This window comes from Erithacus rubecula, assembly GCF_903797595.1.
Source record: "Erithacus rubecula genome assembly, chromosome: 1".
In the NCBI taxonomy this organism is placed as follows: domain Eukaryota; kingdom Metazoa; phylum Chordata; class Aves; order Passeriformes; family Muscicapidae; genus Erithacus; species Erithacus rubecula.
In genome coordinates this window covers 35,269,557-35,293,562 of record NC_136658.1, presented here as the reverse complement: position 1 = coordinate 35,293,562, position 24,006 = coordinate 35,269,557, and the positions used below count along the sequence as shown (strand labels likewise).

Below are 24,006 nucleotides of genomic sequence, written 5' to 3'. Positions count from 1 at the left end.
GATATAGGCAGTGACCTCAAATGAGCCTTCAAAAGAAAACTACTTTGCTTCCTAAGTGCATTTGTGTCATCTGCACTTCCTATTGATTTTCTATTAAGATTTATGCAGAGTGCTTTTGCTTTGTGAACATCTCCAGCTGCTATTGAACTACAAATAACAAAGAGTAATTGCAAAATTTTTTCCCTCACCATCAAATGCAAACAAAGGTGGATTTTACAATGGCAACCACTTGCCAGTAATCATGGAAAACAATCATAAACTGAAGGACTCCAAGCAGAATATTTATTTATCTACCCAAATGTATCTACTCATTTTCAAGATTGACCAGAAGACTGCAATGGGCATTTCTATTTCTCAAAAAAGCACAAAGGACTCTTCAGTGATCACAGCTGCCACAGAATGTTTATTTCTCTTATTTTCTAAATAATGATTTCTTCTATCTGTCTTCTGTGTGCTACTTTTCTCCAGATGCATTTTCACAAAGCTGTTTTTAGTGGATCCACATGACAGTCTCATAATTCGTTTTCTTCTTCCTTTTTGTTAAGAAACCATTTTTAATCAGAGTTTACTCTGATTAAACAAAACTTTCACAAAAGTTTGTATGAATCAGAATGCCTCCAGAAAGCCACAGCTCTTAATTAATCATCTAGATAATCTGATTCCACGAAATACTCTAGTGCACTTCCTGAGATCAACTTGAGGTAAAGTGTGAACAGACCATTTTGAAAGTGAAACTGTATTTTAATATGTTCTGACATTTTAATCAAAAGAACCTAATTTCTCCTTGTGAATTGCTCAAATGATATATTCAAAACAAGTGGATTTCTGAGACCATGTGCTTTAGCAATTGTACAGTAAGAAAGTTTTGGGCTTTGACATCTATTGTTTTCAGAAGCTAACAGAACAGCAAAATATCTGTTGTATCTTGAGCTGTGACAGAAACAAAGGTACAGAATTATCTATAATTTATGAGTCACATCTGACAGTTGTTATTAAAAAGTCCAGTTTTTGCTAAATTAACAGCACAGGTATGTGAAGAAAAACCAGTGTGTAACTAGAGGCGTAATTCATTATAAGAGATGACTGCCAGACTTCACAACAAAGCCAATGATCACAGTGCACCAACATACCTTTGTTAAAAACCTAAGGGCTTTCATTCCACACACGGGGATCCCCAAACTCTTTCAAATATTCCAAAATCTCTAGTATGAGGCACTCCTGAATTGCTTTAACATATTGGGGAACTGGTCCACCAGCACCTAATGCACCTTTCCTGGAGCCCCTAAATCCTGACATTTATACACAGGACTGCTTTTGTCCCTACTTCTAATATCCTACAGCACATTACACTATAAACACATAGTCCTTGCAAACCTTTAAAGTGAAAAAAGTTGCAATTAATCAAATAATTTCTTGTTGCTTTGAGAATGATGCTACCTGTGATGTGCAACACAGGCAGTCTGTGGCTAACTGGATGTCACACCTCTGTCACACCCCATCCCACAGCCACCTTCATTTTGATAGCTAACAAAGGGTTAGGAACCTTATACTCCAGGGCAAAATACACAAACTATTTTCCCATTAGTTAAGTAATTTCTGCCCACAGTCTGCTTCCTACATGCAAGTCTTATGTATGTTGAATCCCATCCAGTGAGAAATATGTGAGTTTTCCCAATAATTTGGTTGTTACTAGGTAGTTAATACTAGCTCTTGAATTGCTAAGGCTGGGGGGAGTAAAAAGTTGTTCCCTAACAAAATCTATTGGACAATGCAAGATGGAAGGAGAAAAATAACTGCAGTACCCATCACTCATAACATACTTGCACAAAAGCCAGGCTGAATCTAGGATAAAAGAATGACAATAAATATTACACAATAAGAAAGAGCAACATTACCATGCTTTGAAAAATGTATTAGTAATGTAATCAAAATTTCCTTATGCTGTATATAACAATGCATGGCAGCTAACCAGTGCTTCTAAGTATATTACTACTTCCCTAGCGAGAAATCTGTGCTGATAAGAAATGGCATCCCCTCACTCCACAATGTAAAATTCATTTGTGCCCCCAGCCCTCACTCCTCATTCCAAACAGTGATATTTTAAAACAGCTCTGACATCTACTTTCCCATCTCAAAAAGAAAAATGTTATTTCAAAAAAAGTTTAAATGCTTGTAAGTATAATGATTTTCTCTGTAAGAAGAAAATTTTCCTTTCCCCTTGTTTGAAACACTAAGTCATGATGGGTTTTCAAGCTGACATAGCAATTATGATGGGTTGATGGCTACACTACATTGCACCGCAGCAAATCAGGGAGCATTAATCTTGGAAAATTGAGAGAGTAATACAGACAAAAAGACACACATACACACACATTCCCTATTTTCAGCTTTGCTGCAAAGTCTATCCAAAAAAAAAAAAAAGAAAAAAGAAAAAAATGCAATTGACTCAATCCCAGTGATAATTTAGCTAAGCCTGGCTAAACATTCACCTAACACTGAACACATGCACAGGTCTTCAGTAAAGCAGTTATGGGAAGGAAAGCATGGAAAGCATGCAAGCTGTTTCTCACCTGTAATATGGTAGCTAACCTGCCGATTGACATCAGATGTGTCTTCATCCCAGGTGCTCAGAACAGCCACAACTTCCCCTGGGGGGTCACTCTCCTTCACTGACCCTCTGTACACCTCGTGCTCAAAGACAGGGGCGTTATCGTTTATATCTGTCACTGTAACTGAGACCAAGGTGGTTGAGGACAAGGACAAAGCTTCCCCCAGATCTGAGGCCACCACTGCAAAGGTGAAAGCAGAATCCTTTTCATGGTCCAGATCCTTCAGTGTACTGATCCAGCCACTGTTGCTATCAATGGTGAATGCCTCTGTGATCTTCTGCAGTTCCGATTCCACCGCAAGTGTGTACGTGACCTGCCCATTCGCACTGGAGTCTGCATCAACTGCTTTGACTTGCATAAGTTTTGTTCCTATAGGCATCCCTTCCATTATTACAGCATCATAGCTAGCTGCTTCAAACACAGGCTTGTTGTCATTTACATCCAACACCTTCACCTCCACATCCACCGTCAGCACAACGTCTACTTTGTCTAACTGAATCGTGGCTGCAACTTTGAAGTGAAACGTGGGATTTATTTCGTGGTCGAGTCTCTTATCCAATTTTATGAGCCCTGTGTCTTTCTCTATGATGAAAACCCCATCTTTGTTGTTTTCAGGCAGCTCACCATTAACTGTGCTATACAAAGCACCCTGATTGGGCAAAACATGCAGAATGTCAATAGTACTGCCTATGAGAGTGTCTTCTGCCACCGTGAAAGAATACTGGGGTTGAGAAAAAGAAGGCAAAGCAGTTTCTGGTGGTAAAACATGGATGTAGACAGGAATGAGGGAATGCTTTACAGGAATGCCACCATCAACTGCTTTGACAAAGAATGACAGAACAGTGTTTTTCGGCTGGCTAAAGCTACCCTTGGTGACCATCCATCCATTATCTGGATCTATTTCAAGCAGATCAGCTACTGAACGAGAAGCTTCACTATATAGAGAATAGGTAATTCTGGAATTTGCTCCATCATCTGGATCTACTGCTTGCACTTGGGTCACCAAGTAGCCTTTCCCAACATCTGCTTTGACACTTGCTCTGTATTCCACTGTCATAAATACCGGAGCATTGTCATTCTCATCCACTACTATCACTCTCACAGTGCAAAACGTAGTCCTGCCACCTCCATCAAGGGCTCTCAAGAATATATCAATATCACTTTCCAGCGGGTTCTCACGGTCTAACCTCTCAGTTGTCAGAATCTGCCCATTTGCATCAATCAAAAATCGGTCCTTGGCGAAGTCATTTATTATGGAGTAGCTGATCTGGCCATATAAACCTGAATCCCCGTCTGTTGCCTTGACATGGATTACCTTCGTTCCAGGAGCAGCGTTTTCTCTAACCTCTGCAACATAAATGCTCTGTGAAAACACAGGGCTGTAGAGGTTGGCCCCGAGGATGTGAATGTGCACCTGAGCCGTGCTGGTGAACAGCCCGTCTGACACAGAGACGTTCAGGCTGTACATGGGCTCCATCCTCTGCTTGCGATGGTTGGAAAGGGTGATCACACCGCTCTTGCTGTCCATGATGAAACTGGTCCGATCGTTCCCTGACAGGATGCTGTACTCCAGTCTGTCAAAATCAGAGCTGTCGGCATCAGAAGCTTGGACACAAGTCACAAAATGACCCCGAGGTGCCAGTTCGCTCACATACGATTCATATATTAACTGGTTAAAAACTGGAGGGTTGTCATTCATATCTGTTACTGAGATACTAATGAGAACCTCACTGCTCAGAGGTGGGAACCCATTATCAGTTGCTCTGACTTTCAAGCTGCACTGCTGTATGAGCTCATGATCCAGCATCCGGGCTGTCAAAATCAGGCCACTGCTGCTGTCTATATGGAAATAATCAGTGCTGTTAAAGGTGTCCTGGACTATCTGATACTGCACAATCTTGTTATGGTCAGAGTCAGCATCAGTAGCAACAACCTGCAGTACAGGAGTCCCAATCAAAGAAGCTTCGGAGAGAGTAGCATTGTAAGCTGACTGATCAAAAATTGGAGGATTATCATTAACATCATTAACAATCAAGTCCACAGTTACCTCAGCGCGAGCGCCAGTGAGAGCGTCGCTGGCTCGCACCGTCAGCTTGAAAAGAGAATTTATTTCATAGTCCAGCGGGCTGATGACACTCAGAACTCCAGTGTCAAAGTCGATATTAAACTGGTTGTAGGGATCTCCATCAACAATGATATAAATGATACCTTGGCCTTCTGGACTGGTTGCATTTATGCTTAAAATTGGCATGTGCATTTCTACATCTTCACTGACGGAAGCTGTATAGAAGGGCTTGTCGAACACAGGCATTGCTTTGTTAACAATAGTAATGGGGAGCTCTACCGACGCAGACAACGAGGGGTTACCACCATCTTTGGCAAGAATGACAACCAAGTACTCTATATTAGACAAATCAGAATTGAAGGCTTCTTTCAAAGTGATGCTACCAGATTCTCGATCGATTTCAAAATGTCCATAGTCTTCCTTCAGCAGGTATGACACCTCGCCATTGTCACCCTTGTCTTTATCTATAGCTGTCACCCGGTAGATCAGGGTACCAGGCTCAGCATCCACCTGCACAGCAGCGTAGTATGGAAGCCCTACAAACACCGGGGCATTGTCATTTATGTCCTCAATGTAAACTCTCACCACGACTCGAGCGACACGGAGGTGGTCTAGCTCACGGCTTGCTTCCACCACCAACTCATACAGCTCCTGCTCCTCTCGGTCAAAGGGGATGCCAGTGGTCTGAATGACTCCTGAGGTGGATTTGATTTTAAATTTGTTTCCTGGGTTTAATATGCTGTATTTCAAAGGCTCGTTGAGGCGGTTGCCAACAGCATTCACCACAGCGATCTTTGTGATATTGGTGCTGTTTTCTGAGATAGAAGTGGAATAAAAATTTTGTGTGAAATGGAGTCCACTATCCATAGCTTCTTTTACCATTATTGTCACCATAGCAGTGCTATAAAATTTCCCATCAGATACTCTTACTATTAGCATATAATGGTCCCTGGAGAGACTGTTGTTTTTAATGGTGAGTACCCCTGTGCTTGAGTCAATTAAGAAATGATCCATACTGCCTTCAATTATACTAAATGTTAGTTCTGGAGGGATCTCTGAATCTGGGTCTGAAGCTTTGACTTTGAGAACCTCGACACCAATATACGTGGGCAGGAGCAAGACTGTCTCAAATACGGCCTGACTGAAGACTGGTGGGTTGTCATTGACATCAGTCACCTCAATGGTCACTTCAACTGGGCTCTCTGCTGTAAGCTGGGGATTCCCACTGTCTCTAACATGAACATGGAAATGGAAGTGGGCGATCGTTTCGTGATCTAAATTTGCAATTGTTCTGATTGCACCTGTGCTGGAATCCACGGTGAAATACTTTTTTGCAGTTGATTCAACAATCTGGTAGACAAGCAAAGCGTTCTGGTTGCTGTCAGCATCGGTGGCACGGATCACGAGGGGACTGTTGTTCGCACTCCGGACCACGCTGTTCACAGGAGCAGCTTCGCTTATGCTGCCCAAGTACTGAGAGAAGAGAAAAACTGGCGGGTTATCATTTTCATCAACAATCTGAATGTTCACAGTGGCATTTGAGGCCATGCCTGCCATATTTGTTGCCTGTACGATGAGCTGATAGGAGGAAGCACGCTCATAATCAAGGGTCTTTTGACTGGTGATCACTCCAGCATATGGGTTTATGGTGAAGACTCCATCAACATTGCCATCTTTGACCTCATAAACTAATGTGGACTGACTGATTGCAGAGAGAGAAATGACAGAGGTACCAATATCCACATTTTCATTAACCTCTGCTTGGTATTCTTTTAGAGTGAACTTAGGGTGGGAGTTATCTGCCATTGTCACAGAGATCCGCACAATTGCTGTTGCAGACAGTGATGGAGAACCTTGATCAGTCACTTTGACTGACAAGACAAACTGTCCCATTGCGGTTAAGTCTGGCTCCTTGAGTAATGTGATGATGCCTAAAACTGGTTCAATCTTGAATGTGTTTCCCGTGTTTCCTAAAACAAAAACATTGAAATGAGATTAGAAATGAAATATGACTCACCTGATGATAACTTAGACCAGGAGCAACAAGCTGCTTTTTCAAAGGCAGTTACTCAAAAAAAACCTCCAAAAAACAAAAAAACAAAACCCCCCAACATAGAAGAATTCTAAAGGCTCTTCCAGCCTTTCTTTCTGCTAATTAGAGAGCTCAGTAGATGGTATAGGTATTCAAAACATCAGAAACTCAGGTGTTGCCACCTCTATCTTGATTCTCAGTACCAATATCTGAGCAAGAACTGCATGCACATTACTTCTACTGAAGTACAGAAAAGCATCCCTAAATTACAGAAATTAGTCAAATACATGTACACCTAAGGCAAAGAAATGAGATCAGAGGCTAACAAGCCAATTACATGACTAATGGATAACAACTCAGGCTCCTAATTGAATGGGATATTAAGAAACCATACAGGAGATTACAGTAGTTCAAGACTCAAAGAACTGAATATAAAAAGGTTAAAGTGGCATTTAGAAAAAAAAAAACCCAGAGCAAATAGCATAGAAAAGAGATTCAAGTGTCTTGTGGCACAAAGGTTTATCATATGATCTCTCAGGAGGATGAATCCAGATGAATGAGATTTAGCAGAAAATGTCATGAAATGCCTGTTACAACATGAAAGCACGGATATCACTGACTGCATAAAGGTGAAAACAGTAAGTCTGGATCAGAGAACTTTTTGGGGGCCTTTTTTTCTTTCTGGTCTTTTTGCCAATCTCTTCTTCAGCAAGACAGATTCAAAATTTTCTGTATGTATTCTCACCCTGTAATTAGAGATCACCTTTAATTGGTAATCCTTATTTTGCTGTTTTATGGAGTGCTTGCTTGAAGTATAGGATACTGCATATACATATGGCATATGTAAGCACACAGACTCTTTTTCTGAATTTGATTTTAAATGCAAATAGCATATACTGAGTTACAGTGATTTCAATCACTATACCATGTTCCCTCTATTGTAATTCACATCTTAAAATCTAGAACTGTTTCCAATCTACAGTCAAGCATCCATCCAAGGCTGGGAGAGAAATATATCTCAGGTGATACACAAGAGGGTTTTTTTAAAATCCTGTTAGTTACAGGTGCTGTGCACAGAGCAATAAATGTGTAAGTTGTAGATGGGATGCCATATAAATGAAATCCTAAATGAAGTGAGGTAATGTGAACTATTTTTAAGATATGATTCACTATCTGTTGTAAATTCTGGAGGCTAATTTAAGCTACATACTACTCTATGTAGCTCAATACTGGTAGTGGTTTATATCCTTCCTTTCAGATCAGTAAAGTTTACTCTACCAGCTAAACCAAAAATTGTGCTATTCACCCAGGAGGTGAGCTACAAATTCTCATAAAAATTTATGGTATCTGTCACATTTACAGACACTACAAATACTGCTGCTGTTATTTTGTCAGTGCTTGCTAATACAAATAATTTTGAGCCACTGACTGCCTCCTCCAAAGCCAGAGCTGGTTCTTCTCCTTTAGGAATTTCTTATGAAATTACACAAAATCTACTTTCTTTACCAATTGCTCTCTTCAGAGCAATGTAAGATGAGGTGAGTAATTCCCCTGAATCAAAGGGCTGTGTACAATCTGAATTCTGCAGTTAAAATCAATATCCTCAACTGCACATTTTATGGATCACAGAAACTACAGCAGCAGAATACTGAATTTTCATGCATCTGAGATTGGGACATCTGTGGATAATGAAACTGGAGGAGTGTGAGCATTACAGTAAATGGAAGCTGGAGGTTTGACATCGCAGGGAGAGCTAATGATGAAACAGAAATAGGATGTAATGAAAAAGAGAGTCTCTAGAAATCATCTAATAGCTAAAGCATCTTTTCTAATAATAATATTTTCCTGCTTGCATCATGTATGATTCTATTACCAGTGTAATGGAAACTATACTCCTTAGATGTCAGGATGCACTTTATATTGTGGTGGCACCTCTAGAGGATTGGGAACCTGTAACAGTAATAAGGTGTCAAGAAAAACCTGGGAATAGTCTTGAAAAACATTGCCCCAGAAACCTGACCTAGCCTGCTCAGAATTTATTCCACAAGGCAAACTGTTGTCCTCTCTGGGCACATATAGGATTGCCCTTAAATTAAGTTAAAGGCCCCTTGAGAGTACTGAGAAATAACTGCTAAGACCAAACACAGTGCATAAAGGAAATATTTGGTTTGGAGTGCCAACATCTTCCTCATTCTAAGTTCAATACTTTCAGCTGCAAAAGAATTCACCTTCTGGTTTGCTGAAGGTCATATCCTTCACAGAACATACAAGATAATGACAGGAAAAATGTTCCTTGGGTCTTCTCTAAACTTCAGGTTATATTATCTTGATATAAGGTGTGAGCTTGAATTATATGAAGCTAAATCAGCAGGAGATGGTGTAAATATTCTTGTTTAATTAGTTATTTGTCATTTAGCCTGTTCCTAATTGACATAAGCCATCCTAGCAAGTAACAAATCTTTATAATAATATAGGGATAAATAATGATCCAGTAGGATCAGAGCCTAATGCTGGGAAAGGCTTGTGAGATCTGCCTAATATGGGTACAATCTGAAATACCTGTGACTTCTTTTTATGGCAATACAAGTTTCAAGTTTTGCTAGTATTACAGTGGGAAGACTCATATTATGAATAAGATCCCCAAAGTAGAAATGAAACATTACAAAAGTATAATTTCTAATTTCTTCTCTCTTTTTCCAGGCATCCCTCCTCTTACACATCTGTCAGTGGTTTATCTCAAAGTTAAGAATTAACTTGAGACTCATGTGACCCAGAGAAACTTACACTGACTTGCATGTGTGTCAGAGATAATGCAAATGTTTTACTACTGTGCTGCTGCACCAGTAGAAGAATGCTTTTGCTGGTACAGATTATGTACTGAATGTAAATATCCAGAGTTAAACAGCAAAAGCAATTCTCATCTGGTATCACCATGTCCTCTCTTAGTTTCCAGAGACTTTGTGCCATTAAAATGCTGTGGCAGAAGTTTCAGCATAGCCTTGTTCTTAGTCTCTGAGCTCCTCTGGTCTGAACACTGGCACACATCAGGACATACCAGCTGTTGTGGCATTTTTTGATGGAGGATCCACTGTACACTAGTCTGAAACCAGAACCCTGAAAACAAGTCACTGGCTGCAGTTTTGAATAACTATCTTCTGTGATGGCTTTGACCCAATGACTTAAGAGGTAACAGGCTCTGTAGCCATCTGGTGAAAATGGATCAGTCACAGAATAATAGAATGGCTGGGAAAGGGATCACTGGAGAGCATCTGTTCCAACTTTCCTGCTAAAGAAAGTTAATCTACAGCAGGTTGAACAGGATTCTGTGGGGTTCTGAACATCTCCAGAGAAGGAGACTCCAAATCCCTCTTGGGCAACCTGTTCCAGAATGAGGTTGTTTTGGCATGTTTTGGGTACAGTAGCTTCAAAATAAATTTTAAAAAGGCAACAAAACAACAACAAGGTGTTTCCTTTGCCCATCTGCACAGAAGAAAGCAGACCAAAGAAGGTGAATTGTGTGTCAAGACAGATCACCATCACATCACTGTTCTGCGTCTGGCATGATCCATGATATTTCATTTTTGGCCTCTGTCCTAACCTGCTTCAATAGTGTAGATAAGCTCTGCATTTTCTCCTTTGTCTTTGTCCAGAGCTGTGACCTGCAAGACTGCTGATCCAACTGCTGCTGATTCAAACACTGAGGCTTCATACAATGGGCTGGTGAAATAGGGACTGTGGTCATTGGAGTCTTCCACATCTATGATGACTCTGGCCAGGTTTCTTCTGTAAGGGAATTCTTGATCTCGGACCTATAGAACAAGTGCATAACATAGAATTTGACAGTCATCTAGTAAAACTTCACAAGTATTACTCATCTCAGTGTGAGCACTACTTTCAGTTCTATTTAATACAAAGTACTGAAAAAATCCATTTGTCCCAAAGAACAGTCTGAAATACATTCATACACAGGATGCCAGATACTAAAATCAAAGAAACAGTAAAGAGCTTAGCACCTCTTATTTTTTCACTTCTGAAAAAATACATTGCAACTAGCTATCATGACATGAATTTCTGAAGTGGCAACCACATGAGATCTTAAATATTGATTGAGATTTATAAGAAATTCCTATTGTTTAAATACTTGCTGAATGGTCATTATGGCCTTTATCTTGCCATTGCCTTCTTTACAGCATATAGGCAAATCAGTCTAGTGCTTGTAGCTGCCAATGGACTACTTCATGATTATATATGTGGATGATCATACCAAGAGTAAACAGAGCAGGAATCACTTTATGAAGTGCTGGTAAGTGCCAGCAGAGGTGTAAGCTACCACACCTGTCTCAACCACATCCAAAATACCTCAGCACTGCTTCACTGAGAATCCTGCCACCACTATCTCCCCAAAATTTTGATTCTTCTTAAACAGAGGAAAAGACCTATTCTCTCAAAAACCAAGCAGGGATTTACCTCTCCTGGCCATGTGCTTCTGCTATTCAGTTTATAGCTATTTCTTAGTCTGCTTGCCAAAGGACCTGCAACATTTTAGTCTGTGAGCAGAGAACACACTCAGCTCCTTGCTGCATCTCACAGAAGCTTTCTGCTTCCTAGGATGCCCTGCAAAAGCTGCCCCTGTACCTAACACACCATGAGTAGTTCCTTAGAATGCCTCTGCTGCAGAAGTCTTAGGTGGTTAAAGAAAAGAATGGACTAGAATGTTTAAAGTAATATTTTTTGGTTTTGTTTTGTGCTTGTTTTTTTTTAATTAACAAAAGAATTATGCCCATAATACACAATCTCCACTCCAAACAAACAGATTTATGTTGTGTAGTCTAGGCACATCAAGCAAAAATTGGTAATTAACTTTTTCTGCATATCCAAAGATTTGGAAATGTAGATAAAAGGAAGCTATTTTGTGTATCAACAGTTTATGTACTGAAATAAGTCCATAAAAGTAAGCTATAAATGAGGCTTGTATTCAGAAAGGCTGTAGCATTCTCCATGGCAGGAAAGCAGTTATCTCCCTGTGAATAACTTCTCAAATAACTTTCAGCCTCACTTCAGAAACTCTGAAAATTACCTTGAGGTAAAGGTGCAGATGCCAAGAGATTAAATAATTTCCTGCTTGCTCTCCCTTGAGATAGAGAATCATATCACATTCCATACAATGAATTCACAATAAAGTTTCCCAAAAAGCCAAAAACCATGAAATAAATACATGGCAGAGCAGATAAGACTACACTGGTGGCTACTTATTGCACTAAGTCCTTTGCTCAAGTGAAGACTACTCCATGTGTGTACCTGAAGCAGCCATAACTTTGGCCAGACCCAAGGGAATATTGCATTCTTACCATGACATTGAGGATGTGCTTATCTTGAGCTTCATGGTCTAATCTCTCAGCTGTGTAGAGAACCCCAGTGTTGGGATCAATCCTGAATTTTCTCATGCTGATTGTGTCGATGCTGCTGTGAATAGTGTAGCTCAGCTTATGCTTTTCATCTCTGTCTATAGCTTCAATCTGCAGAATTTCAGTATCAGGGAGGATGTCCTCTGAAATGGTGACATCATAACTAGGCTGAGAGAATTCTGGGCCATTATCATTGTTATCCAGCACTTTGATAAGAACCTACAGTTAATAAAGAAAAGAAATTCAAAGTTATTGAAGTCTAGTCAGACTACTGAATAAGCACCTAGAGAAATGTAATTTACTCTAAATGGCTGTAGATGTTATGCTGCTGCATGGTGGGACCAAGAAACATCATATAATATTAAATGTTTACTTTTCAGATCAAAAGAAATAGAAAGGATTTGACTTTGGAAGTAAACTGTAAGACCTACTCAGAGCCTGATAAAGAAGTCCATATTTTCAGTATCTATAGACTAGAAAATATTTTTACAATGGTCATAAGGAAAAGTTTAGTCCTCCCTTGTAACTGCCTTGGTTATAAGAGACTTCTAGAACTATTATGTAATTTCCTTTCCCCAATATAAAATAATCCTATATAATAAGGCTATAAAATAATCCTTTTCATGTTGCTTAAATCTGATTTTTTATACAATCAAGATTCAGCTGAATCTTGTGTTTTCTGCCCAATATATTGCACTGGGGCTTACTGGCAATGTTAAATGTGACAATAGTGGAGCCTCCAAGTTGCTCTTAAACCACTTGAGGTGGGCACAGGAGATACAGCCTCACTACCACACAAGCACACCCCACACAGATCAGTATATACTGATCTGTACATCTGGACAGCTGATCTCAGGGCACTGGTGGCACAGAAGGATTATTTTTTTGATTACATCTTTGCCCTTCCTTTGCCAGCAATGGCTGTCTTTATTGCCAGCTAATTCACTTTCCCTTCCAACACCTATTTGCCTCCTTTCTGTTGTGGTATATGAATGGTAAAACACTAAAAATGTGAATGAATGCTGTGCTCTTTGCCTCTAATCTGTCTTCAAAACTTCAGTATTGATCCTTAAGTAATCCTGGAGAGGGGGAGAACAGGCCAAGGTGCCGCTCTTGCTGCATATTACACCCATTTCAATATATCACAAACTGACTCAGATAAATAGCAAGAATCACTGTTTTCCAAGCTTTCCCTTTGACAAGGTATGTTATGCATGTGTCCCTCTGATGACACTTTGTAGGTTTTGCCATTCCAGAAGTCAATCCCTGGGGAAAATGTGCTTTCCAGACTTTGTATGCCAATGATGGCTGTGGGCAGCACATTACACAAACTGTGTAATACTGAAAGATGAAATCTGAAGAGTTGACTCCTTTTCAGTGCTAGAAACAGAAAGTATTTTTCCAGAGTATGCCTGTGAAAGCACACATCTAATTTTACAGTAAATAAAATGGAACAATCTTTTTATTTAAAGGCTTTGAAATAAGAAATAATCCAATTAATGACTCAGAAAAGCCACGCACAGGACTCTTTGGTCAGACTAGGAGACCTCACCCATCACTAATGGCATTTTCTTTGTTGCTTTGTTACTTGGCTCTTTTTTAACCAAGCATTTTATTATTTTGCTTGATCAAGCCCTGTTCACCCATACTTTCTTAACAGAAGAAAAACACAGCTATACTTTTACTGCAATATTGCACAAACAGATGTTGGCCTCAGAGAGAAATGAAACTTTAGATTTCCATGATATGTGGAAGGGTTTGCAGAATACATTACCAGAAGGAACATGAGCAGTTGTAAGAAGCAGTTGTAATGAACTAGCCTGGGAACTGTTCAAAAGACATCTGAAATAAAATGCTCTGTAAGTTAAATGGCATAAGACTTGAATTCCATACAATTTCATTTTCACCAGATTATGGCACGCCAGAGTGAAGCCTATATTAAGTTGTGCTTCAATCCTGGACAGATAGCAATACAACTGGGGGAAAATACACATTGCTAGGCCTACAATAATGATGAAGAGTTACTTAGCTTTTTATACTTTTATTGCTGTAATATATCAAAGCATGTTTCTGATCTGACTGAGGAAAAAAACCCACCCAAATCTATGTCTTAAAAATATGGGAAGAAACCAGTTGTAACATATGAAAGGAAGCTTGAGGAAAAGATTAAAGATTTGAACTGTAATCTAATGGGATATAGAGCCAATGCTGAACCACTTTTTTTAGTGTAAGGAGACAGAGAAGCAATAGGAGTTGGGGCATAATCAATGTTTAATACTTATAGATATTTTCTTGGGCAGTTTTGATACCCTCAGTCTTTGATGGGCACCACTACAACATGACTGGGTGCTGCGCTGTTAACACAGATAATTTATTTTTCTTTTTGTTCACGACCAAAACCTTTGTCATGTATCATTTTAGGTAGTCCAACAGAGAAGTAAAAACTTTTCAAATGGACTGAAAACACCAAGAGTGTTTGACTCTGCAGACTCTGCTAGTACAGCACAGCCAAACTTGAAAAAGTAAGCTTCCATGTGAGGGACAGGTTTGTATCTGTGAATTTTTATTTAAAATTGGTGTGCAAGCTGAAGGTGTTCTGGAAGACAAAAAAAAAAAAATGTACAGAAACATACCAATGTATGTTAAAAGCACTGCTAGTGACATGCTGTTTTGTTGGCCTGATATATAATTACCCCAGAGCAGTGATTCACTTCCTGTAATATCTAATGCACTTTGGGATCACTGTCAAACTGAGAAAGCAGAAGAAGGCATGAAGGTTTATCGATCCCAAGGCTTGCACTATGACTCTCCAAGCCATGGCTCCATGATTTCTGCCTTTGCTAAACTGCACAAACTCAACAGGGTGGGACTGGATCAGCATCAGAGACCAAGGGAACCCAGGAGACTGTGAAATTACAGCAGGGATTCACAGAGCAGCATCCCTTCACACTGAAAAAGGTGTCAGCTAGTGCCCTGAACATATATGGACATGATTGTGCTTGGGGAGTGCGAGGCACAGAGGGGGGAAAATAAAAAGAAAACTGAGGCCCTCATTCCCTCATTCAGTGTGACCATCAAACTTACAGGGAGCAATACACTTAAAATTGCTTTGATCATTGCCAAAAAAATCCTTATTTCCCTTCTTTTTCTTTTCTCTCTTTCTCTTCACATCTACTGTAAGACTGATCAAGTGCTTGTTTAAGTGCAGGCATCTTCCTCCCTAGAGATGCCAGTATTTTAATGATTTGTCAAGTGATCCACATTGAAATACACATTATTTATTACATACTTTGCACTTCAACAGCCACTTCCATCTGGAGATGGAAGGCAGTGGGTTAGAGATGCTAATGAATAAAGAAGTCATTATTGATTCACAATTTCTTCTATTTAAGCAGTTAAGAGTATTTCTAATTTTTGTCAGCTGTCCCTCAAAATCCCCGAGAGTCAAATGTAATTTTAACATTTCTCTCCTTTAATAGAGGGGGGTGTATTTTCCTTGCAACAAAAGAAATTTAGGTTATATATGGGAATACTGATTATACAGAGCTCTTTTAAACCTATAAATGGAACTCTTTAATGTTCTTAAAAAATTGAGCTATCTTGGGAGTTACTTGAAACAAAACCAGGTAAAAGAAAATGGAGTTTTAGTCCCATTTTAAAAAGATGTTAGTTCCTTAGTTCTTACAACATTTCTGAGGAGCAAGTTACTATTATCCTCATATTTTGTCTAAGAAAACAATGCCTTGCAGCAAGGTTAACAAAATCACAAGTGAAGTGCAGTGGGGTAAAGCTGGGGAAAGGGTATGAAGTTTATTTTTCAGCCATACCCCTTCTATTTGGTCACCTTAAAATGCTATTCTTCCTATGTAGATTTCCTGCTCCAGCAGGATAACTTCTAGTAAGATGTTACTTAAAAAGAAAGAAAGGAAAATGTGATGCTGATGTGAACACCAGGCTCACAGAAAACTTGACCCTACAAACATATGTGAAATTGAGTAAACTGAGTGCCACCAGATTGTTAATATGAGGAAAGTTTCTCAAATTCATTTAATGGCTGCCAACTTTAGGCATAAAATCTTGGTGCTATTGGCAAATTTCCCATTGACTTCAAAAGGGTCAGCAAAAGGGTCCTTGAAGTCTTATGCTTCAGCCAGCTGGTAGCACATCTTTCACCTCAAAATAAGTGTTACACTACTGAAGTGACTCAAAGACTCCCAGTGTCTGTGTAATTTAATATTTTCTACATATTTATACCCAAATGGAAGATACGGCAAGAATGAGCTGTGTGGCATAAATAAATATCCTTTATTACTGTGTAGGTGCCCAGGGTGTTAAGCTGTGACAATACCCATGGTGTAGAATGAAAGCCAGGCTTTAGAAGTTTCCCAACACATCTCCAAAAGGTGACGAATGGAAATGTTTACTATTTGTTGGCTGCTAAGGAGGGATTCCTCTTTGCTGAGGACTGTTCAAGATTACTGACTGAACTACTTTTCATTGACAAGCATTAGCTGCAAGTCTTTTTTTTCCACGCTCATAAAGCCAACATGCAGCAAACCAGTGTCTGCCTGGTTCTCCTTGAAAGCCCATATCTTTTCCAGTGCATTGTGGGCTTCAGAAAGGCAGGCTTGCCTCCTTCTGTGCCCATTGTGTGGAGCCTAATTTATAGTCTGAACAAGTGCTCCACTATAAAAGATTTGCTTCTCCCTGCTCACTTCCCATTTCCCACAGTTAAAGCAAGTTTCAAATAAAGGAATCACGGGCCTCCAAGATTACAAATTAGGCAAAGTAACACTCAGAGCATTAGCAAAGACTTTGTACTGAAAATGGTAAGTGAAAGGCCTAGAGAAATCCAATCAAATCAAAGCAGGACAAAACCTAATGCAGGAAGTCTCTCCAAAGCTGTTTTTAATGTTGCCCATAACAAATACCTTTGGTTTAGGGACAGACATATTTGAGTGAAAACTGGGTAAATGCCAGCTGCTGCTTTACAGACATTTGAAGCTGGAAGAATCTGCTTGGCTAATTGCTTGGTCTGGGCACCATGTTGTAGTACAACCTATTAACTGCCTGACTTATTTGAACTCAGGTTACACTTCTGTACAGGTTATTTTTAAAAAAAAAGGAAATCTATTTTGATTTAATACTGAGTGTTACCACATAGCTTTATTTTCTACTTCCTGACAAGCTTTTCTTTCCTCCAAACCCCAACTTTAACATAAAAATTCAGTTTCCCTACCAGCCTCAGTGGCCAGTTATTTATGCTTTATTGTGTTCTTCGTATTATGTTAAAATTGAAAGAAAGATCTTTGCTTCAGAGGCAAAGCAGTGCTGAGATTATTGGATGTGACAGAAAAAAAAACATCAAGAAAAAAAAATCACTAGTTACAGTTTGGAGGAAATGTTTCACAGCGCAAAAAGCGAAAAATTGAATTGAATCCCCATTTCTCTTTTTCTGCCCTAAAAGAATTCAGAGCCCAGAACTGCTTCTGGCAGGCTCTAATGTCTTATCTACATTTTGGCCATGGCCTCTAAGAAGAGCTTTTCACCATTAATTTAAGAGAACCACCCTCACTCAGGGTGACTGATCAGTTCCTCTTACAAAAAAGTTGTAAAGAAAAGGTGATCTCTGAAAAGTGAGACAGAAACTCAGAGTTAAAAAGTCAATCCTCAGCACAAGAATAAATTAAATTCCAAAACCTTCTGCAATGAGAGGCAGAAAGGGGCAATGAGCAGTAACTTCTGTCTGCTCTACCAGTCTGGCTGGCTCCAGCAGAAGGTATTGTAAGTGAACATGTATTGATCTGCAAAAACTTCTCAGAGGGAAGTGCACATTACCCTCTGAGTGCCCACTCTACCGGGAAACAATAAGTGAAACTGAGGTGCATTTTGCCTCCTAGCTTGGAAGCAGCAGCCCTCATGCTCTAACACAACTTTTCTATAGGAGTTAAAATGATGAGAAAAAAGAAGGTAGGAAAATAAGAACTAAAACCATCTTTTTCACATAGTAACATCACTCCAGAGGCTGCTCTTAGAAAAATATAATTACCTGTAGGACAACATTCTCAATAAAAGTGAGACATTATAATAACTTATGCTGTTAAGATGATCCCTTGTGGGTAGAGACTTCTCTATGCTCAAGCTAGGGCACCAGAGCCTTGTGCAGCCCAAAGGGAGGTGATGGCCGTGGCAGGGAGCAGAGACACTGCACAGAGCTGTTGTCCCAGCTCTCTGCAGCACAGAGGATACCAAAGTCTCCATCCCTGTGCAAGGCCAACAGCTCTCCTGGCAGCTGCAGGAGTTGTGTTTCGTGGGAATTCAGAGCAAATGATGCCTTCAGCCTTTAATAAATGACTGCATGGCCTCAAGCAATGATGGATAAAAGAAAGGGAAAAAGCAAAAGCTCTCCCTGGCTAAGTCAGGAGATTTAGACATTCTAGAAGTTAATCACTGTGACTGAAGCTTTATACTCACACTTCAAATATATAAATCAAACAAGTCAACATTTCTTCATATTTTTCCTTCTCCATCCCTTCCCATCCCAGCTGCTGCCTGGATGGTTTGGGCTTACACGGATGGGCAGCATGGTAAGTGGCAGTGGCTCAAAAGCCCCTGGCACTTTGGTTCTCACTTTGGAGACTGTATTTCTTTTGGAAATCTTGATCATGCCCAAAACAAGTAAGCTTTTAGTTACACAGAAAGTTTATAACTTTTTTTTTTTCGTTAATACTCCTTATGTTATTTTTTGCCTCTTTTCCTAACAGTGAACCATTATTACAACAGATGTAACTTTTAAATCAAAATTATTTCCTTCCTCTCGTGGCACAGTAATGAATTGTGTGCACAGTAAGGCATGAAGGAAGTGAACAGTTCATCAGAGTCTAAGGCATGCAGGAACATTGCTGAAGAAACTTCACCAAGTCCATGCCAAGGATCATGTTACCCAAACAAAAATCTTTGGCATTTTTATGCTGTATTTTACCACCTCCAACTGTATAATAGACAAAAGGCAAGGAAGAGATAAAGGAAAACAGCTGGGGTGGAATACAAGGCAAGAGTGTTCCATTGCACATGGTGATCATCAGCTGCTTCATAACAAATCACTGCACTTTGAGGGGGCCTTTAAATTATTTTATTGTTATTAAAGGGGATGTTTTTACAAAATTGCTTTCTACCTGCTTTGCCTTCTACCACAGCTTCCTGCAGCTACAGTTAAAAATGCAGGTGGTACTTTATACGTAGAACGAAAATACTTCCAATGTTGTTTTATCAAAGCTCAGAAAAAGGCCACTGAGAGCTATCAGGATATTATCTATTCTATGACTTTTTTTTTAATTAAACTGATCAGTTTAACATTTTAAAAATTATTTTTCTAAAAGAAAATAAGAAAAGGAAGGTAACCAAAGGCTCCAAAGTACAGCCAATAATACAGTAGGAAAGTTTTGCAAAATGGAGCAATAAATAAGAAGGCCATAATTCTGACAGTTTTCAGATAACAATCACGTTTGAAATCTCTGTTGTGAAGACCAAAAAAACACATGCTCAGATTCCCTGCCCACAGTTAAATAATTAAACAGTATCCACACGGAGAGAAGAAGGTGGGGGAGGGAAGGGTCTGTACCCACCAGTGATTATTAATGCAATACCATTGCAATCTGAAACTATCTTACATTCCTAAATGGGTCACATCACTGTTAAGAGGAATGCTCAGGCTTCTTTTAGAATGCAACAGCTTTACTGAAATATGTTTTACCATATGCTTTAATTAAAAATGTAGGGGTTTCATCCAACTAGGTTTTGAGGACTGTTATATGGGTCAATTTATTAAATCAAAAGCAGCAGAAACAATAAACGTAATATCCATGAGAAATTACTTTAATCCAGCATGCTTGAAATTCCCTAAGCTTTTTAATATTTTTTGTCTGAAATGTTTGCAAGAAAGAAAAAAGGTCACATTTGGCATTCAACACCATCTGAAATGTGGACTAAGAGTGTAGCCAAGATTAAAAAACACAGTATAATGAAAAAAAAAATACTTAAGAGTTGAAGAAAATGCCTTATGGAAAGAGAACATAAAGAGGTCAGTCATTCTCCTTTGCTTGTCTACCAGAAGACTGGGAGGTGATTTGAGTATTGTGAGTAAGTGCCTTCCTGGGGAGAAAACAGTGGTTTTGAAAGAATTCCTTAATTGAGCAGGGAAAGGCATAACAGGGAACATGGGCCAGATATAACCAAGCTTAAAGCAAGGGATGTCTTTAACAGAGATGCAATTTATTCTGAAACTAACAGGGAAAACAGGGCATTTCCTACCACCTAACTTAGTATGCCTGAACTGATGTTTTCTTACCAATGGTGGATTATTGGGAGAAAACATCAGACATTTCAGGGCTAGGTTATAAACAGGATATATAAACAGGAATTCAGACTGAGAAAGCACTCAATGATTTAACAATTTCTCAGGAAAGCTGGTGTTGTGGCTCAGTGAATAGATTTACAGCCAAAGCATTTGAGCAAAAAGGCAAGGTACAACAGAAGCACCTGCATTTGCATGTATATATATAAACACAAAAACTGTTCAGGGTTTCCTTCTGCATTATAAAGAAGGCAATAACATCACAAACTAACTTTTTTCATTTAACACGTGGGGAGTAACTCGGATGTAGAATTCCAGGCCCTAAGCAATCCACAACCCATGACTCTATCTCATATCCAAGGATTTTGCTGTTTGAAGTTTTCCTGTTGCCGCCTGGACCTCAGAGTCCCTGTCCTTGTGCTGTGACCCAATTCCAGACTGGTTCCCACTGAACAGATACCTAGGCTCTGCATCAGGGTCTCTCCAACAAAGATGTGTCAGAGCCAGCATTGCCCCAGCCCATCACGTTTATCTGACCCAACTCTTAAGGCAACGAGCCTGATAAGCAAGCCTGGTTTTATAAAAGGTTCAGCAGGGCTGCTTTGCAGAAGACAGTGTAATCACAGGCAGTGACACTAAGGGAGGGATTCTTTGAATGTTAAGTTTTGCCTCTGAACAATTTCTTTTCTGAACAATTGATCTTGTGTCCCACATTTGGGTCTTTGGAGGATGAGAGGTATAAACTCCATTTAACACAATCAATAGCAATATTCCCCAACACCATAGAAGCACTATTGTATTTTGGACCATTATGGGGCGACACAATTGTCCAAATCTAGGCTTTGCTGCCTGTGATAGGGACTCCCTCAGCTGGAGGAAGGCAAATTACTTTCATGTGAGCAGGAAGAGAACAAAAGGAGAAATAACACTTTGAAACATTCGACAGCTGATTCTTTACAGCCAGATGGAAAGGCTCTGAAAAATATCCCCTCCATCAGCTACTGGTGGTCTCAAAGGATGAGGTTTCACTTGAATGGGAAAACTAATAATTTTTACAGCATATACATCCCAGTAACAAATGAATAACTTGCCAAGAAAGGAATGTGATATTCTACCTGAGTGGTGGCAATGTTTGTTCCATCGGTGACCTCCACAGTCATATTATACATTGACCTCTGCTCTGCATCCAGGGGCTTTGCAACGACAATAGTGCCCACTCCCTTATCCACGTCGAAAGAACTATCGTAATTCCCTCCTAATTGTTGCACAAAAATACAATCAATTAGCCATCTCTTGAAAACTTCCATTGCAAGTATCCCTAAAAGTGGGAATATCTGTTCAGTGTCATCCATCTTAATGGCCTCTCTTAGCATACACAGTATGTCTAGTGATACTTCTTTGTTCGTAACTCATTTATATTTCAAAGCACAGTTTGTATATTGAAAAGCAGACATCATTAAAATGCATTGCCAAAAAAGAAAGAATAAAAATCTAGCAGTACATTTAAGTAAACTATAGCTGAATCTATAATAAGAATCTAATGGTTACAAGCCCCCAAGATGTGTGCCCTTGTAGTTTGAATAACAAACAAGAGTAACTATATTTTTGTATAAAATTCATTTCAAGAGGGTTTTACTCTACAAATTTTATTTGCAGGAAATCCTCACTGATACTTCTGGGTGCAAATACCATCATCTGAGGTTTTTTTTAAATTACAATTATTTTCAATTTTAAAAATGCAAATAGAGATTTGTTATGTTAATACCAAGGACAATGATAATTACTGGCAGCAAAGGTCAAATCCTGCCAGTCTTTTAGGAATTATTCAAATAGATCTGACAGGATACACAACCTAAATTCTTTTCAATACAAAAAAATCCCACACAAAGCACTGCTCTAATACTAACATCCCCTTTTCCTGTCACACACTGAATGATGCAGTAGTGGGAAAACCCTCCTGAGTACTGAGTGAAAGAAAGAAAAGAAAAAAAATCTATTAAAAAGTAAAAGAAAGCTATAAATAATATAATCTCAAATATAATTTCAGATTGAAGGGTTACAAGATTTGTCAGCCACAGCCATAGTTTATAAATTTGAACCACTCATTATTTTCAAAAGCAAAGCACACACTCCCTGCTGATAAGCTGTTTTCTTACTCACTCATCCATAAAGTGTAATTTAGTATTAGTTGAGTCTGAAATTTTTGGAGGCTAGGGACAGGGAGAGGTGGGACACAACGCTGCTGACAGACGAACTCTGAAGGTATATTCATAACACAGCAATTCAATGCCAAGCCAGTTCTACAGAGAAAAGCCTTTCAAACCCCACTGATTATGAGACTTGTGTAACAGCTGCTGAAACTTCTTGAGATGAGATCCACAGGTAGAAAAATATCCATCCCATTGACTTAACTCTGGTGAAACACACATAAAGAGAGATACAAGTGAATGGCTGGAAGTGTCACAAAATGGCTCTGGAAATTTTAGGGCTGGGGATTGAGTAGAGAAGAGGAGAGTCTTCAGTGCTCTTCCATCTGCATGGTCTGCTGACCAGGAACTGGAATTATTCTTAGAAGCAGTCATGCATTTAGTGAGAGAAGAAGGTTTTGGCCATTTGAAGAAGTCGAAGATTAGGAGGCAACACAGCAAAATCAGAGCCCCTGAATTCCCTAATGTTGAAGGAATCCTCACTTCTACCTCCCACACAGTCTACTGCAAAGAAAGGGCAAGGTGGAAGAAGAACTATCCTATCCATTTTTGCCTTGAAAGACATTCAGGGATGAGTAGAAGAAAATGGGAGGAAAAAAAAGAATGCAGTTGACTGCTGCAGAGGAAAGGCAGAACTGGTGAACTTCTGTCCACTGAAATTATACAAATATAGTAATTTCAGATGTGCCCTCAGATTTCCACATGCTGAATAGATGTATGCACATACATACAGGTCTAAGCCTAATAGATGAAGTTGTGGTTTTCCAGGAAAACACTGCCACTGGATCTGTTGTCATTTATGGTGGATAGAAGCACTGCTTTTTCCTTACCTGCATTCTGCAAGCTGCCCTTGATATTTAAGCAGTAAAGATATTTGGACATTGATTATGTATCTGGTGTGTTTTTTCCTTTAAGTTGGTCTGGAAGAAATAGTTTCTCTCCCCCAATTAATATTTTAAATTGATTTACTTGAGAAAAATTGCACCATGAAAACCTCCTTTGAAGAAAAGAGCTCAAGATTCATGCAAGGAAATCTCAGCTGAAATGAAACTAGCCTTGGGACAGTAGGCATTTCACAAAGAGAATGTTTCATACTGATAACCATGAAGACAAAGTGCAAGCCTATACTCTGAGATGCTTAATAACCATCTTAATGAACAATCAAAAATATATGCTATCAACTGGCACACACTTCCAAAAAACCTGCTTTTAAAACTTCCAAGAAATAACATGGAAGGATTAGCAATAAATGTTTGAAATGACCTTCTTCTGGCTCAGATCTGGGTTTTCAGGGCACCACATAGTCTATTGCAAATAGACCAACTTCTTCAAGCC

At 39.3% G+C, this 24,006-nt stretch overlaps 1 protein-coding gene across 6 annotated transcripts in view; it reads right to left on the bottom strand.

The window, feature by feature from the left end:
* Nucleotides 1-24,006, bottom strand: part of FAT3 (FAT atypical cadherin 3) — a 382,360-nt gene that overhangs the window by 70,563 nt on the left and 287,791 nt on the right. For 5 of the 6 annotated variants that reach the window (XR_013775721.1, XM_079317035.1, XM_079317037.1 and 2 more), the window contains exons 7-10: nucleotides 21,580-21,719; nucleotides 12,055-12,330; nucleotides 10,305-10,515; nucleotides 2,571-6,644 (exon numbers count right to left, since the gene is read on the bottom strand). Coding sequence is in view for 5 of the 6 variants with exons in the window: in XM_079317035.1 (XP_079173161.1) it covers nucleotides 2,571-6,644; nucleotides 10,305-10,515; nucleotides 12,055-12,330; nucleotides 21,580-21,719 (4,701 nt within the window). In the remaining variant the exon portion in view is untranslated. Of the gene's footprint in view, nucleotides 1-2,570; nucleotides 6,645-10,304; nucleotides 10,516-12,054; nucleotides 12,331-21,579; nucleotides 21,720-24,006 lie in introns of those variants that run through there. The other variant, XM_079317039.1, reaches the window with a different exon arrangement.